The 16,123-nt window shown below is 41.3% G+C and overlaps 1 protein-coding gene across 3 annotated transcripts in view; it reads right to left on the reverse strand.

Moving 5' to 3' along the window:
- The window catches only part of ZCCHC24 (zinc finger CCHC-type containing 24), a 168,899-nt gene that overhangs the window by 44,413 nt on the left and 108,363 nt on the right, over positions 1–16,123 (reverse strand). For all 3 annotated transcript variants that reach the window (XR_011164480.1, XM_069068349.1, XM_069068348.1), the window contains exon 3: positions 13,553–13,717. Coding sequence is in view for 2 of the 3 variants with exons in the window: in XM_069068349.1 (XP_068924450.1) it covers positions 13,553–13,717 (165 nt within the window). In the remaining variant the exon portion in view is untranslated. The remainder of the gene's footprint in view (positions 1–13,552; positions 13,718–16,123) is intronic.

A 16,123-nucleotide genomic window follows, 5' to 3' on the forward strand; every position in this document is an offset into this window, starting at 1 on the left:
AAACCTTTGTCAAGGGGTTGGAAGGTGGAGGGAAGTGATAGAGAAACAGAAAGGAAATGTCTTTGGAATTCTTCACTAATAGGCTTCCTCCATCATCCATCTGGTCCCTAGAAGTAATGGGGTATAGTGGAAAGAATACTGGACCAGGGGAGGCTAGGTGGCGCAGTGAATAGAGCACTAACCCTGGAGTCAGGAGGACCTGAGTTCAAATTCGGCCTCAGACACTTAACACAAAAAACTAGCCATGTGACGTTGGGCAAGTCACTTAACCCCAATTGCCCTCAAAAAAAAAAAAAAGAATACTGGACTGGTGATATGAGGCCTGAGGCTTCGTCCCCATTCTGCAACTATCTGTGATATCAGTACCCCTCTCTGGCCTTCACTTTCCTTCTTTATATGAGAGGACTAGATGTTCTCTCTTCTATGTATTTTGCATATAGAAAGTTCTTAATAAATAAGTGCTTTATCATTCATATTATCAGGAAATTAATTTGCATTAAAAATAAAACTGTAGCACAGCAAGGCCTAGGAGCCATATCAAGTCAATGTGTCCGTCTTTGACTACAATGGAGATCTTTCTGTAAGATGCCCAGTCTTTCATTCTGTGCAGGTTAAAGACGACTGTAATAGTTATAAAAATGAACTATCTGTTGATGCTAATAGGAGCTGTTTCAGATGTTGGACTCCCTGGGTCTAAGGGAATCTGCAGGGCAGAGATATCCTGGAGGGTGCCAGGAATGACTGCTTAGGTTTGGTCAATGCACTGGGGTTTTCTTTCTCTAGGGATTGACTTTGATCTTGAGAAATATCTACTAGTTGGAAGAATTGGTGACCAGGGTCATTGTTGCCACACATGAGAACCTCACTTTCTTTAGCTGTTAGGAGACTGGACTAGATTTTACATATAAGGTCCAGTCTAGGTTTTTCTTTGGGTTTCTATGAGTCTAGGGGAAGGCCCTAACAGCAGCCTGCTGAGTACTGGCTGGGGTGTCTGGTGGAGGTCAGTGCAGATGCTGGGATTGTATATATGTATACATTTACATACAGAGTACTTGCTTCTTCTAATCCTCCTTGTTCTTCCTGGGCATCCATGGCCCAAGAGATACCTTAGAACCCAGCTTGAAGTCATGGAGTGAGAAGGAGTGAAAGAAGGAAGATTCCAAATCTAGAGCCCCACCTCAGGTCATTATGACCATTGCCTATGCACGTGCATTTAATCCATTCCAAAGAGGTATTTAATAAAGAATTGAAAGGAATGAAAGTCACTAAACTGTGCATACTTCTTGACCCAGTGATATCCCTACTAGGCCCATACTGAAAAGAGATCAAACAATGAGGAAAAGGTGCCCTAAGTACAAAAATATTTATAGACTCCTTTTTTGTAGTTGTAAAAAAACCCTGCAAATCAAAGGGATGGTCACTCTAGAGGAATGGCTGAACAAATCATGGCATATGAATGCAATTGTACCATATTGTACCATAAGAGTTGACAGGAGGAAAAGTTTTAGGGAAATCTGGGAAGACTTATATGTCAATGCAGAGTAAGCTGAGCAGAACTAGAATAATTATATAATAATAACAACAACATTGTAAAAGCAAACAATTTTGAAAGACCTAACATCTCCGATCAATGCAATGAAAAACCATGATTTCAGAGGACTACTGATGGCCTGTGCTACCCACTTCCTTAATGAGAGGGGATGGATTCCAAATGTAGAATGAGGCATATGTTTCTAGACATAGACAATGTGGAAATTTGCATTTCTTCACCATGCTTATTTGTTATGAGGATTTTTGGGGGGGGGGAGGAGAAGGCAAGGTAATTGGGGTTAAGTGACTTGCCCAAGGTCACACGGCTAGTTAAGTGTCAAGTGTCTGAGGCCGGATTTGAACTCCTGACTTTGGGGCCAATGCTCTATTCACTGCGCCACCCAGCTGCCCCTTGTTATGAGGATTTTAAACTGGAAGGTTGGGAGAGAGAAAATAAAGAACTTTAATTTAAAAAAAAGGAAGAAAGGAAAGGAGAAGCTTTTTTTTTTTTTAATTAGGGAAATTTTCAGATAATGATGGTTTTTTTAAGCCATGAAGGAATAGGTTCTCTAGAACCTGATCTTAAGAGTGGCTCTCACTTATCTAGTGAGTCATTCCTGGCATGGTATGCTGTTTCTTGGGTCCTCAAGACTTGTTGGTTCATGGATGTCCCTAGGAGCCAGCTCCATGAAAGGCAGTACTCCTTCGGCATAGGGGCAGGAACCAAATTTGGACATCTGTAGACTTTGCCTACTAGGCAGATTCCTGGCAGAAGAGAGTGTTCCTTGTGTTGGGCAAGTCTAGGGGTATAAAGAAGCAGTTTTTTGAGGACTGGGAGAAAATGGCTTTTAGAGATTCATTAATATATAGTATATATATTAATATAATATATAATATAATAAATAGTATGGATTTCCATGGTCAAAGAATTCATCAAATGGTCAAACTGTTGGAGATGGAACTTTTTGTATTTTTCTAGCCATGTCTTCTGAAATAAAAACCAGAATGGAAGGAACCTTTAGCAACCTTGCCAAGAGCATCCATTATCTATCTACTTGAATATTTCTAGGGATAGGTTGCTTACTATTATGCAATTAAACCTGTTCCTTTTTGGACAGCTAATTATTAAAAAAAACTTTTTATATTGATTCAAGTTCTCCTTTGCTGTAACTCCCACACCCTTGGTCCTAGCTCTGTTCTCTGGAGCCACATGGATAATCGAATCTCTCCCACACACGAGAGCCACTCGTATATTTGACAACTTCTAACCCCACTTTTCTTTAGTCATTCCTATGTGTTGGACCAGGCTGAGGTTCTTTCAGCTTTCAGATGCTGGAATCCTCATATGAGATGATTTTCAGTCTCTTCAACATCCTGTTTTTCCTCCTCTGAATAAGTTCCTGTTTGTTAATAATGCTCTTACAGAATTGGGTACCATACTCAAGATGTGATTTGGCTAGCTCAGAGTAAAATGGGATTCTCTGAGATAGACTGCATTTTTCTATTACTCTAACCTCATAATATTGTTGTAAGGAAAGCACTTAGTAGACTGTAAAACTTATAGAAACATAAACTATTATTGTTACTACTACCACCCCCACTATTCCTCCTATTACCAATAATATAAAACTAGTTTTTTTTGATTATCATATCATACTATTGACCCCTATTAAGTTTATCATCAACATTCTCCCCCTGTGCCCTGGATCCTTTTCATATTATCTCTATCCTGCATCTGTGCATTTGTATTTGCCATTTTTAATAATGGATTTGTCTCTATTCAATTTCATTTTGTTAATACAGGACTGTTATTCCAAACTTCTAAGAATTTTCTTAATGCTAATTCTGCCAACCAACGTGTTAACTATTCTTCCTTGTAAGTCTGACAAACATTCCATCTGCATCTTCATCTGACTTACTGATAAAAATATTGCAAGGGGGAGAACCCTGACTTACCCCACTATGAATAAACAGTCAAATCAATAACCATTTATTAAGTGTCTCCTATGTTCCAGGGACTGTATTAAGCAATGAAAGCATATCTCCTGGATATATAAATTGATACTCTTTGAGTATGGTTTCTGACCCAAAACCACATCAATCTAACCAGGATATTCTTCAGCCTTACCTCTTGCCATCTTGTCTACATGAATGTCATCTAAGACATTCTCCCCCCGCCCCAAAGCCTTCACTGCCATACTGTTCTTCCTCCCTTTGTAATATGATTCAGGAGTAGTCCAACACACTAGAGTGGGAAGGATCTAGATTTAGAATCAAAAGACCTGGGTTCGAGTTTTGGCTCTGTCACTTACTACCTGTGTGACATTTAGAAAGTCCACACCTCAGAACTGAATCTGTGCCTTTGCCTTAGCTTGTACTGTAAAATAAGAAGGTTGGATTCAGTGACATTCTGGTCCCTTCCATCTCTGTTCTCCATACATAGCAGATGTGTGTGGGGTGCTGTGTGGTTCTGGGTGCTAGTCAAATGTGGCATTAAGGAGAAATTCTACTAGATTGATTCATAACATATTTATTTACATTGTATTTTAAGGTTTTGCAAGCTTTCTTTACAACTCTGTGAGGTGAGTAGTACTAGCATGACATTTTTCTCATCGAAAAATGAAGTTACTAAGGTTTAGGGAGGTTGCATTAATAGAATTTGCCTATGACCGTACAGTCAGTTAAGTGTCTGAGGTAGGATTAGAATTCAGGCTTCATTCATTCATTTATTATTAGTCTGCCAAGGTCTGGGGGTGTGGGAGGGAGCCTTCTCCTCTGAACTTGTCCCCTTTCTGTCCTGAAAGGTTCCTCTATACGTGGGCAACTCCATCCTCCCTGCTTTTGTGAAGCTGAGGAGGAGGCCAGAAAAAAGACAGTTTTACTCTGCATCAGGGAAACATTAAGCAGCTGGGATTGATTGACCCAGGAGAGAAACTGGGAGGTGAAACTGAGGTTAGTGTTTTCTTCCGGGAGGGGGAAAGGGGAACTGTACAGCTGGAGACTAACAGGAAACACATGTGGAGGGGGGGAGGCTTCTGAGGTAGGGGTGGGGGGTGGGAGGTGGGAGGCAGGGGGTGGAAGGAGGCACCACTTTCCCAGAAGAAGGATTCACAGCCAGGGCAGGACCTAGAGATCCCCGCGGAGAGAAGCCCTTATGATTCTGCCCTTTCTGGGAAGATCTTGGGCTCTGATGGGAGAAAACAAACCATCTGTCAATCACACCTAAGGGCCATTGGCCTCTCTGCCGACTATGACAGGGGGAAGTGATAGAAAGCAGCCAAGCACAATGGAATGAAGAGAGGATTTGAAATCAGAAGACCTGGCAGGGTCTGAGGGCTGGCTCTTCCACTTACAGCATGACCTTGGAGAGGTCTCTGAGCCTCAATTTCCTCATCTGTAAAATGGACACAGTAAAGCTTGTGCCATCTTCCTCAAGGGGTTTCTGTAAGAAAAGTGCTTTGTAGGGGCGGCCAGGTGGCTCAGCGAGTAAGAGCACTGGTTCCAGTGTTGGGACGACCTGGATGGAGATCGAGTCCTGGGCTCAGACACTCAGCACCACACCCAGAAATAACTGGCCGTGTAACCTTGAGCAAGTTACTTAACCCCAATTGCTTAAAAAAAAAAAGTGCTTTGTAACCTTTAAAATTACCCTTTTCATCTGCATTAGTATTGTTTATTTATTATGTAGTCACAGTATGCCCATCCCGGTGCTAAGGACTATGGGAAGATAAACAGAGGAAATATGACTCTTGAAAAGCATACAGTCTAGTTGGGAAGAAGGAGGAAACAACTAAAGAATACAGGAAGATGAGAATGGTGTAAGAGGGGTGAGGCATGTCCAAAGGTGGACTGAAGCGTGAGCCCTGGGTTCTCATCCTGACAGTGCCCTTTATTGACTGTGGCACTTGGAGCATGATAACCCTTGCTAACCTCTGTGGGCCTAAGCTTCCTCATCTGTAAAATGAAGGGGCTGGCTTGGATGGCGGTAAAGTTCCCTCCAGCTCCCATGGTCTGTCTACAGCAAATACATTGTCAGCTGCTCAATGGTGTGGTGTGTATGGGATTTCAAGATTAAAGAATAGAGATAAGCATTGACTGACAGGGTCAGGGAAGACTTCCTATAGAGGGAGAACTCAGCCTTATCCTGAAGTTGGCGCCTGTGAACTCGGCCTTTAAATATTTTGATAACTGTATTGCAATATAGGGCAACAAGGTGGCCCGGTGGGTAGGGTGCTAGACCTAGAGTCGGAAGACTTGAATTCAAATCTAGCCTCAGAGACTTACTAGTTGTGTGATCCTGGGCAAGTCGCTTCACCCTGTTTGACTCAGTTTCCTCATCTGTAAAATGAGCTGGAGAAGGAAATGGCAAAACCACTCCAGCATCTTTGCCAAGAGAACCCCTCATGGGATCACGAAGAGTTGGGTATGACTGAAATGACTGAACAACAAATTCCAGTATAATTGATTTCCATTGTAATCCTAACATGATTCTGAGAAAGGGTCCATGGGCTTCACCAAATGCTGTTGAAGGGGTCCATTTAACACAAAAAAAAATTAAAAATTTTTGCCTTAAAGGGTTAGTAGAATTCACAGAGGAGGAGAGGAGGACAGAGAGCATTTTTTTTGGGGGGGGGAGGAATGGTACAAGGAAAAGAAGAAATGAGTGTGGTGTGTGCATGCAGGATGCCAAAGAGACCCTATTGGCTAACACATTCTAGGGAAGGTCACAGGATCATAGGAAGTGAAGGATCTGAGAGGTCACCTAACCCAACACCCTCCTTTTGCAGTTGAGTAAAGTGAGAATCAGAGGTGTGAATGACTTGCCCATGGTCATATGGCTAGTAAGTAGCAGAACTGGTATTTAAACCCAGGTCTCCTGATTGCCAAACTATCCCTCCTTACCCATATACTACCCTGCATCCCTCTCCGAGACAGTTTATCTGTATTTTGTTTCTTCATTGTATGTGTCTCCTGATGGTCAGCTGCAAAAAACTGTCTCTGGCTTCTGCATAACCCAAATCTGTGTTGGTAAAAGAAACTCTGCTGGGCTCTTATGAAACTCCTGTCTGTAGGTCTGATATCGAGAGGAAGTCAGGCATACTCTGTGGTACCTGAAACCTCCCCAACCCATTTCATCCAGCAGCCATGATCTAGATGGAACAGGTGTCACGTCTCAGGCCCACCTCTTGAAAGTACTGTGGTCAGAAGTAGCAGCAGCCAGGGACAGGTGCATTCACACCTCTCCATCGCCTGGGAGAGAGCAAGATTTCAGCTCTGGCTCCAGGAATCAACATTTTGAAATTCCTTTTCACTGGGGAGAAAAATTACAAAACAAGCCAGAGAAATGTGGCAGGGGGATATTGTAACATGTCTCACATACTGGGCAGAACAATTCATGTTGGCTGCTGTAGAAAGTGAGTTCTTTGAGGGCAGACACTGTTGCACTTTGTCTTTATAAGATTAGTGCCCAGCCCTGTGCTAGGAATGCTTAATAAATGTTTGCTGAATTGAATGGAATGATGTAGGCAATAGGGAATTATTGTGTATTTGTAACTTTTGTAAGGAGAGTGTTGGAGAGGAAGAGGAATAAGTATTTATGCCTACTATGGCCAGGCACTGTGTTTTTACAAATGTTACCTTATTTGATTCTCACAACAACCCTGGGAGGTAGGTGCTATCACTATTCCCATTTTGCAGATGAGGAAACTGAGGCATGCAGAGGCTGTGTCCAGGGTCACCCAGCTAGTGTCTGAGGCAGATTTGAACTCGGGTCTTCCTGACTCCAAGCCCAACACTAGGAATACAGTGGGGACTAAGGGACTCTAGACAGCACCAAGGATGCCAGAGGAGAGTGGCCTTAGAATCAATGTACATGCAGAATCATTCATTCAGTAAGAATTTATTGAGCACTATTATTATGTAAGCTGTAACAAATAATGAATATGAAACTTTTGGAGAATCATAGGAAAACTTATATGAACTGATGCAGAATGAAGTGAGCAGAATTTGAAAAACAATATTCAAAATGGCTATTACAATGAAAACAGAGAGAATAAAAAAGTGGAAGTGGGAACTGTGATTATAAGGACTAGGAAGCTTGACCCTGGAGAATTATAGAAGAAATGCCCCTCTTTCCCTTCTTTGTAGAGGTGGGAGAATATGGGTATGGAATTATTGACTGTTAACAGATTTAGTTGGTGTGTTGGGTGGTTTTGTTAACTGATTCTTTCCCTCTTTTTATTTAACATTCTTTGTTACAAGGCATAGTTTACTGGATAGGAGAAGTGGGAGGGATGTACTCAGAAGCAAAAGTTACATAAAAACAAAAGAAATGAGTCAAAATTAAACAATCAACCAAATTATTTATTATATACCTACTATGCAGCAGACACTGTTCTAGGCTCTGGAAATTCATAGACAAAAACAAAATGGTCCTTGCCTTCCATAAACTCTCGTTACGATTCTCCCCAGTAACCTCACCAGTCAGGACAAAATGAAGTGCAAAGTCCCCTTCTACTCCCCTAAAGTCATTTAGTTTGACCTCATAGCCCATGGAGGGATCTCTTCTACACCATGCCTGACAGGTGGTCATTCAGCATCTCCTTGAATACCACCAGTAGCAGGGAACTTACCACTTTGCAAGTTAATTCCCATGTTGGGAAGCTCTCCCCTTTACAATTCTTGTCCATGTTTTTCCATAAATACTCCACAGAGGTTCCATCTCTTGTACTGGAGGCCTTCTAGTGGTCATTTTAATATTTCAAGAACATCTCAGTGGAACATTGAGTTGGACAAGATGATGGGATAACTCCTGCTACCTACCCTGTCTACTTCTTTTTTTTTCCAGGGACAGGGCTCTGTGTTTATGTCTTTTAGGCCCCTTACTGTGGGTAATCTACTTAAATGCACTAACCTCTCCATTGCCCTACAGTTCATCTGCAATTTTTATTCTTTTAGTATCACTGTGTTCCATGACTTTCAATTACAAAGCATCACCAGAGGAATTTTGGTCTTAAAAAGATGTTTTTGTGGCAGGGAACAGTTTGCTAAGCTGCAATTATCTTCCTGGTGGTCTGTTTGTTTATTCTGATCTGAGCACTGCAAGCCAGGATGATCAAGTGTTCTAGGAAATGATATTTCTTGCCCTTGGGTGCACAATCAAATCAAATCCAACAACCAGTCAACCAATTCCTTCAATCATTTTTCTAAGGAGAACCTGTGAGCTGCCTCCCTTTTAACTGTAACTTATTGGTGTCTCCTGGTTTCATTTATAGTGAGAATGTCAATACAGACAATAATGTGCTAATCAATAATGCTCTCACTTTGCACTGAAATGGGCTCCACATTGCCTGGGAAAGGAGGGGGAACTGTGTGGTATGGTAGAAAGAACATTGGATTTAGAACCAGGAGATCTGGGTTCAAATTCCAAATTTGTCATTTATTTGTTGTACTACCTTGGGTAAATCTAGAGGACAGATTCAGACGTAGACGGCTTTAAATCTTGTCTCTGCCATTTGCTGTTTGTGTGACCCTGGGCAAGTAACTTCACATGTATGGACCTCAGGGAGGGAATTGGACCTTGAAGGTCCTTTCTGTCTTTAAATCTGTGGTCTCTCTGAACTAGAATTCCTTAATCAGTAAAATGATTGGTCAAAATGGTGATACTTTACTGTTTAAGATTTTATATCCCAAAAAATACCAAAGTGCCTTCTGTCCCCACTACTCAATTGAAATTGACTCTTACCTTTGTAATATCTTTATCTAAGCCTTCTTTCCCACTGCCAAGTCCACCAACCTAGTTTAGGGCCTAATCATCTTTCTTGGACTATTAAAAATATATTTTATTGATATCTTTTGCTTGCTTTCCTATTGTCTAGATTTCCTCCTGAACCCTTCTTTTCCTCTCCATCAGAGAGCCATCCCTAATGACAAAGCATTTTTATGAGAGAAAAAAAGAAGGAAAAAAAGAGAAAAAAAATCAGCAAAACTGATTATTGAAAAAAATTATATATAGCATTCCTCATCCATGAATTACCCCCCCCGCCCCAATTTGTGTATAGAAAAGTGTGTGTGTGTGTGGGGGGGGGAGATATCTTCCCAGAGTTCTTTGGGGCCAATTTTTTTTTTTTATAATTTCACAGTACACACTTGTGATAATTTGTTGAATGTTCTTTCCACAGATGTAGTCATTTTGTATATATTTTTTCGTCTCTGCTTACTTGTACCCTTTGCATCAATTCATGTTAAGTTTCTCCATGTTTCTCTGTATTTATGTTTGCTGATTCTTATAACATAAGAATTATGTTGTAATTACAGTATGATATTCCATTGCATTCATGTACCATAATTTGTTTAACCATTTCCCAATCATGGGGAATCTACTTCGTTTCCAGTTCTTTGATACCATAAAATGTAGTGCTATAAATATTTTTGTGTGTGTAGAGCTTTTCTTTTTGGCAATGATCTCTTTGGGGAATCTCTGGGTCAAAAAGCATAGAAATTTTAGCCACTTTATTTGAATAATTTAATTCACTTTCCAGAATGGTTGTACTAATTCAGGCCTTCACCCAAAATGCAGGGGTATGCTTCCCTCTCCACAATACTTCCCAACATTGACCAGTCTCATCTTTGTCTTTTTGACAGGTGTAAGGTAAAACCCTGGGGCTGCTTTGATTTTCATTTTTCCTATTATTAGTGATTTGGAGTATTCTTTCCTGTGGTCATTAGTAGTTTTCACTTTTTTTTTAGGGGGGAAGGCAAGGCAATTGGGGTTAAGTGACTTGCCCAAGATCACACAGCTAGTAAGTGCGTCAAGTGTCTGAGGTCGAATTTGAACTCAGGTCCCCCTGACTCCAGGGATGGTGCTCTATTCACTGAGCCACCTAGCTGCCCCATTTTTACTTCTTCTTTAGAAAACTGTTCATATCTTTTAACCACCCATCTCTTGGGAAATTTGTCTAGATTATTCAAAAAGTTCAGACTCTCTATCTCCAGTCTTTTCCTCCACTTCAATCAAACCATCCTTCCCACTCCTGACAAGTAATACACTTAATTATCTTTGATTTGATTGTAAGATCACAAATTTATAGCTGGAAAGAAATCAGAGGCTATCTAGTCCAACAACCCCATTTGACAGATGAGGCAATTGAGACTTGTCTATGGTCACCCAGCTTATACCAGAGGCAGGATTTGAATCCTTGTCTTTCTGTCTCCAAGTCTAGCACTTTAGGAACTACACTACGTAGCCTCTTGGCAGTATGGATAATTCTTCTGATGTGACCCCTCTACACCATAGCAAATTATCTTCATGAATTGCTATGTATGAAAAATTCATCAAGTGGCACACAGCTCTCTAATGAGGAGAGGCTCAACATTTAGCTAGATTGGTCTATATGACACACATAGAGTGTAGAGTGATCTACGTTGCCCTTCTAATCTGTCTAAAGCACCAATGTTTATTATGTCATCTCTGCTCAAGGACTGCTGTAGATTATGAGCTTTTAGAATCCTGTATTCATGGAGGACACACGAGGAAGTGGGTCACCAATTAAGACATATCCAAGATTTTCCTGGCAGTTTGGGAACCTCAGTGCCTCAAGCTGGGATAAGCTTTCCAGTTAGTACAGGTTTTGTTTGCTCCTCTATGAGCGTGTGTGTGTGAGTGTGTGTATGTGTGAGTGTGTGTGTGTGTGTGTGTGTGTGTATGGGAATGGAAAGGGAAGGATGATAAACCACGTGAACCACGCCCAAGAGCAGCTTGGGACTTCAGCAAGAGGAGCCTGAAACCAGATGAGGGTCATAGGATATCATAAACTGAATGGGACTCCAGTCCAATCACTTCATTTAACAGATGAGGAGACTAGGTCCAGTTAGGCAAAAATGACTTGCAGAATGTCATACGGTGAGTGGAAGGGCTTTTCCTAAGAGGAGAGGGACTATATAGATTTTAGAAGCCATGGTCTCATCATTGATTTTCTTCTTCCTTTTCTTTCCAATCCATTAAAGAATAGGGAATGGGGATAGACTGGATTGTGGATGGACTTGAGGATAAGGAAGGAAGGACGTTGAGAGGAATGACTATTTCTCCCTCATATTAATAATCAATTATTGAATTAGGACCAGCGTTTTTTTCTTCAGAAGCCTGGAGGTTGTTCAATATCTGAAGGACATTTCTGATAATGAGATTGAATTAACTTTTTCTCAATCTTGGTCAGACCCACCCAATCTTACAAGGAATTTCATCTAAGGTGGGGAAGCCCATTGTGCTTCATACGGGGATGGGTGGGGATTGCCCAAGGCTGGGCAGCTTAGAAGTATATGATATTATCAAAATTATATCCTCCAGTCCCTTATTAGAATAGAAACACCTTTCATTGTAATATTCATTCTCTCATTAATTGTTAACCAATCGGAGTTGGGGCAGGAACACCCATTCTTCTAAAGGCATAAAACATGAGCCCACCACCATGATGGGTCTTTAGCATTCGAGAATGTCACCGACCCTTTTATTAATAAGATGTTAGCATTATTAATAAAATAATTAATTACCCAGAAATTATGTCTCAAACTTTTTAAATGTCACAAAATCCCAATCATGAGCAACTTAAAAGAAAAAAACAGGCATCTGAATCTCATGTGGAAAGTGCTTAGATCACCGTTTCTACTAAACTATTCAAATTCTACACTATTTTTGGTTCCCAGTTTCAGCAAGTATCTAACCTCCTTCCTGGACTGGGGGTGTAACAATCTACCTTTACCTTAAACCTCCCTTAAACACACACACACACACAGACACACACCCCCCCTCTCACTGGAGATAGCCTAGGGTCAGATGGCAGGAGGAGACAAGATTCAAGTCCCTATTATCTCCTATTATCTTTTTTTTTTTCAGAGCACCCCATCCTCTTACCTAGCCTGTCCAAGCACAGTCATTAGTGGGACTTATACCTAAAACAGTCTATATGATCTGTACCTCTGTTGCTGTCATATTCTACTCTAAGAAGAATTGGTGACACAATGTAGTCTGGTGGATCAAAGTGTAAGCTTAGGTTTTAGAAGCACATGAGCTCAGGCCTTGCTTTGGTTACATCCTGCTCGTGTGAGACTGGGCAAATCATACGACCTCTCAGTGCCCCACAAGATGCAGAGTAAGTGCCAGTCTACACCGGGGGAAGACATTCCCCCAACAAGACTTCTGTGCATCAATAAAATCATTGGTCCAATAAAACAAAGTAGCCACCTGGACGCTTGAATTCATACAGTAACTCAATAGCTCACATTAAGAAGCTCATATTTAGAGTTCACAATTATGCATTTAGAGTCCCTAGTCCTATATTTAGAGTTTATAAAGAGAGGTTCTTGTAAGTTCTTGTAAGAGAGGCAGTATAAGTATTGTCGTCATTTTACACACGAACGACCAGAATTTCAAAGATACTAAATAAAATGCTTGTGGTTGCAGGACTGCTGATTTAACAGATGCTCTTCTATTGTTCTTCACATAGTGCCTTGCCAAGTTCACATGGGATGCCCCTTACATTCATGCAGCATCTTAAATTCCAGTCCCCAAATTCAGGTATTATTTTGAATGTGTACAGCTTCTTTTGTGTGTGTGTGTGCGTGTGTGTGTTTGGAGGGGGGAAGGCAAAGCAATTGGAGTTGTGACTTGCCTAAGGTCACACAGCTAGTAAGTGTTACATGTCTGTGGTCAGATTTGAACTCAGGTCCTCCTGACTCTAGGGCCAGTGCTCTATTTACTGTGCCACCTAGCTGCCCCCATATAGCTTTTTTTATATAGCACCCTTCTACTCTAATTCATGCAATAGCTTAAACATCATCTCTTGGGATTTTGTAGGAGTTCGACTTTTGTTATCTACTTCCATGTTCATTGTGCCCTGACAAGTCAGTGGCATGGGGAATCTCTGGGAAATCACTGATCACCAGGGAAAGCAAAGAGGTTGCCCTAGGTTCCCTAATAAGTCAAGAAGCTAGCCCTTACTCTTTTCCTCACTCTGTCCCCTCTTACCTGCTTGTGAGGATACACATTGATGTGGCACTTGATACATTCTTGTCCCATGTTGGCCCAAGAGTTCCCACTCATCCATTTTCTCTTGCACTTGGGGCACTTGTATTCTCCAAAACAACGCTTCTTGCCCTGGTACGGGGTCAGACCCTCACCTTTGGGGCGAGCCTAGAGGAATAGGAAAGAAACAAGAGGAAGAATGGAATCCATCTGGCCACAATGAAATTACTGTTTCCACCATCGTCACTAGCACCTCCCCTTCCAGTTATCAGCTTCCCTTTCTCCTTCTTTCGCTCAGTATTCCTGAAAGAGAGGATTAGATTTTCCTCTCAATGGAGCTCTTCAAACAAGGGCCAAAGACCATCTGTTGGGGATATTGTACAAGGAATTCACATTCAAGTCCAAATTCAACTAATAGACTTCCTAAATTCCTATCTTTCAGACTCGATGTTTTTTTATTTCTGCACTCATTTCTAATTGTAATTGTGACAGAGGGCTTTCTGGGGACAGTAACTGGCCACATATTGGATCTTTGGGAAGACTAAGAGCCAGTGGAGTACGATATGCAATCTGGACCCATACACATGGTGATTTCCAACATTTGTTTTGTCATGCTTCTTACTTTGTTGGTCAGTCAATGAGCCAGACAATCATGCTAAGGTAACTGAGGTTAAGAAAAACAACAAAACAACAAATGAATTGCATAATTACAGGACAGTGAGGCCTCACTTAAATGCATGTGCAAAGGGCCAGAGAGCTTAGATTGACCTCAAGCTCTTCAGTGTGATGTGGCAGCCCCAAAAGATAATTTTATCTTATGCCAAAGTAACAGAAGTATAGTGAATAGGCAATGATGTGGAAACCATGCCAGGCGCTCAGTCCTGGTTAGATCCCATCTGGGGGCTAGTTCTGGGAACCACCATATTTTAACTGGGATACTGACTAGCTGGAAAGTATCCAGGATGGTGGAGCAACATGGAAAGAACATCACAGGGAAGAACTGAATGAAGAGAGATACTTAGCCTAGACTTAGGGGGAGAGAATAGATGTCTTCAAAAATCTGAAAGGTTGCTGAATCGAGGAGGCCTTATAATTCTGGGAGGAATCACTAGACTGACTAATGAGTGGGTAGAAGGTAAAGAGAAGCAGACTTCAAATAAGGACAAACTTACTGACAATTTAAGCTACCCAAGAAAAGAATGGGCTCCCTCATAAAGTAATGAGTTCCCCATCACTGTGGGTGCTCACACAAAGAATGGATGGCCATCAGTCAAGGACATTGTAGAGGGATTACTACAATTGGGGGGAGATGGATTAGACTTCTGAGATCTTGCAGTTTGGAGGGTCTGTGGCAGTGTTGTTCGGTGGGGAAAAACCAAACAACAAAATGCTGAAAAGGCAATCACAGCATCTCAGCTGTGCCCCTTCCTGCAGGCATGACTTTAGGCAAGTCACTAAACTCCTCTGGAGTGGAAAGGGATGCTTCTGAGGCTGAAGATTCAAATGCTCTGAAGAAGCACTCGGATGGCAAAGGTCTCACCTGTTTTCATCATTACCTACACAGCTTAGTTTTGAGTAGAACTACCTGAGATTTTGATCTAACAGCAGGAATACAAAACACAGTCTTACTGTTTGTTTTTCTGATTTTTCATCCTCCAGTTGCACATGACTCCATATTACACGTAAAGCTACCACACATGTATGTGGACACTAAATATATACACACATATACACATACTTACATAATGCATACATTACAGATGTAAACACATTGCAATACACATACATATATACATTGGTATAACATATATATATAACAATATACATACACACATGTGTATAACACATACACACATATGCACTTATATAATACATACTCTACAGTTAAACATATTATCACACTATACATACATATACACATTTGTATAATGCAATATACATACACACATTTAAACACACATATACACATAGACATATATATATACACGTATACAACACATATATACATATACTTACATTCACACACACATACACAAGTTTTTCAGGTTTATCCTGGTAATGTTCCTTCCTTCTCTCTCCACATCCAATAGCTGGTCCCTCTCTGCCCCTCACCCTGGTGCACTGGGTAATATTACTCATGTCAGATCTCTAGGAGCAAGACTCCCCCTTCACAAAATTGTGAAATAAACCAAGTTTCCCAGAGGTATCTTGACACTGATGTTGTGAAAGGACTGGAGCCTGGGAGTCAGGAAATCCTGGTCTCAGCTCTGTCTCTTCCAGTAACTGACCCATGCAATGCTGGGCAATTCCTTTCATCTCTCCAGGCCTGAATATCCTCAGCTATAAACTAAGGGAGCCTCTGGATCCTCCCTGTTGAGCCCCAGCCAGGTGGGTCTCTTCACTGTCCCAATCACGCACACCAGGGTCATTCCTGCTTTGCTCATGCTCTTCCCCCACCAAATGAAAGGGTGAGACTAGATGATCTCCAAGCTCTCCCAGCTCCAACATTGTTTTCAACATTCTTCCACCTCCCCTTCCCAGAAGGTTTTCTTCCTTTCAGGAGCTCTTTTCATA

This window comes from Petaurus breviceps, unplaced genomic scaffold, assembly GCF_028583685.1.
Source record: "Petaurus breviceps papuanus isolate PSGF00001 unplaced genomic scaffold, PetGlider_PUasm1.0 90762, whole genome shotgun sequence".
Lineage (NCBI taxonomy): Eukaryota > Metazoa > Chordata > Mammalia > Diprotodontia > Petauridae > Petaurus > Petaurus breviceps.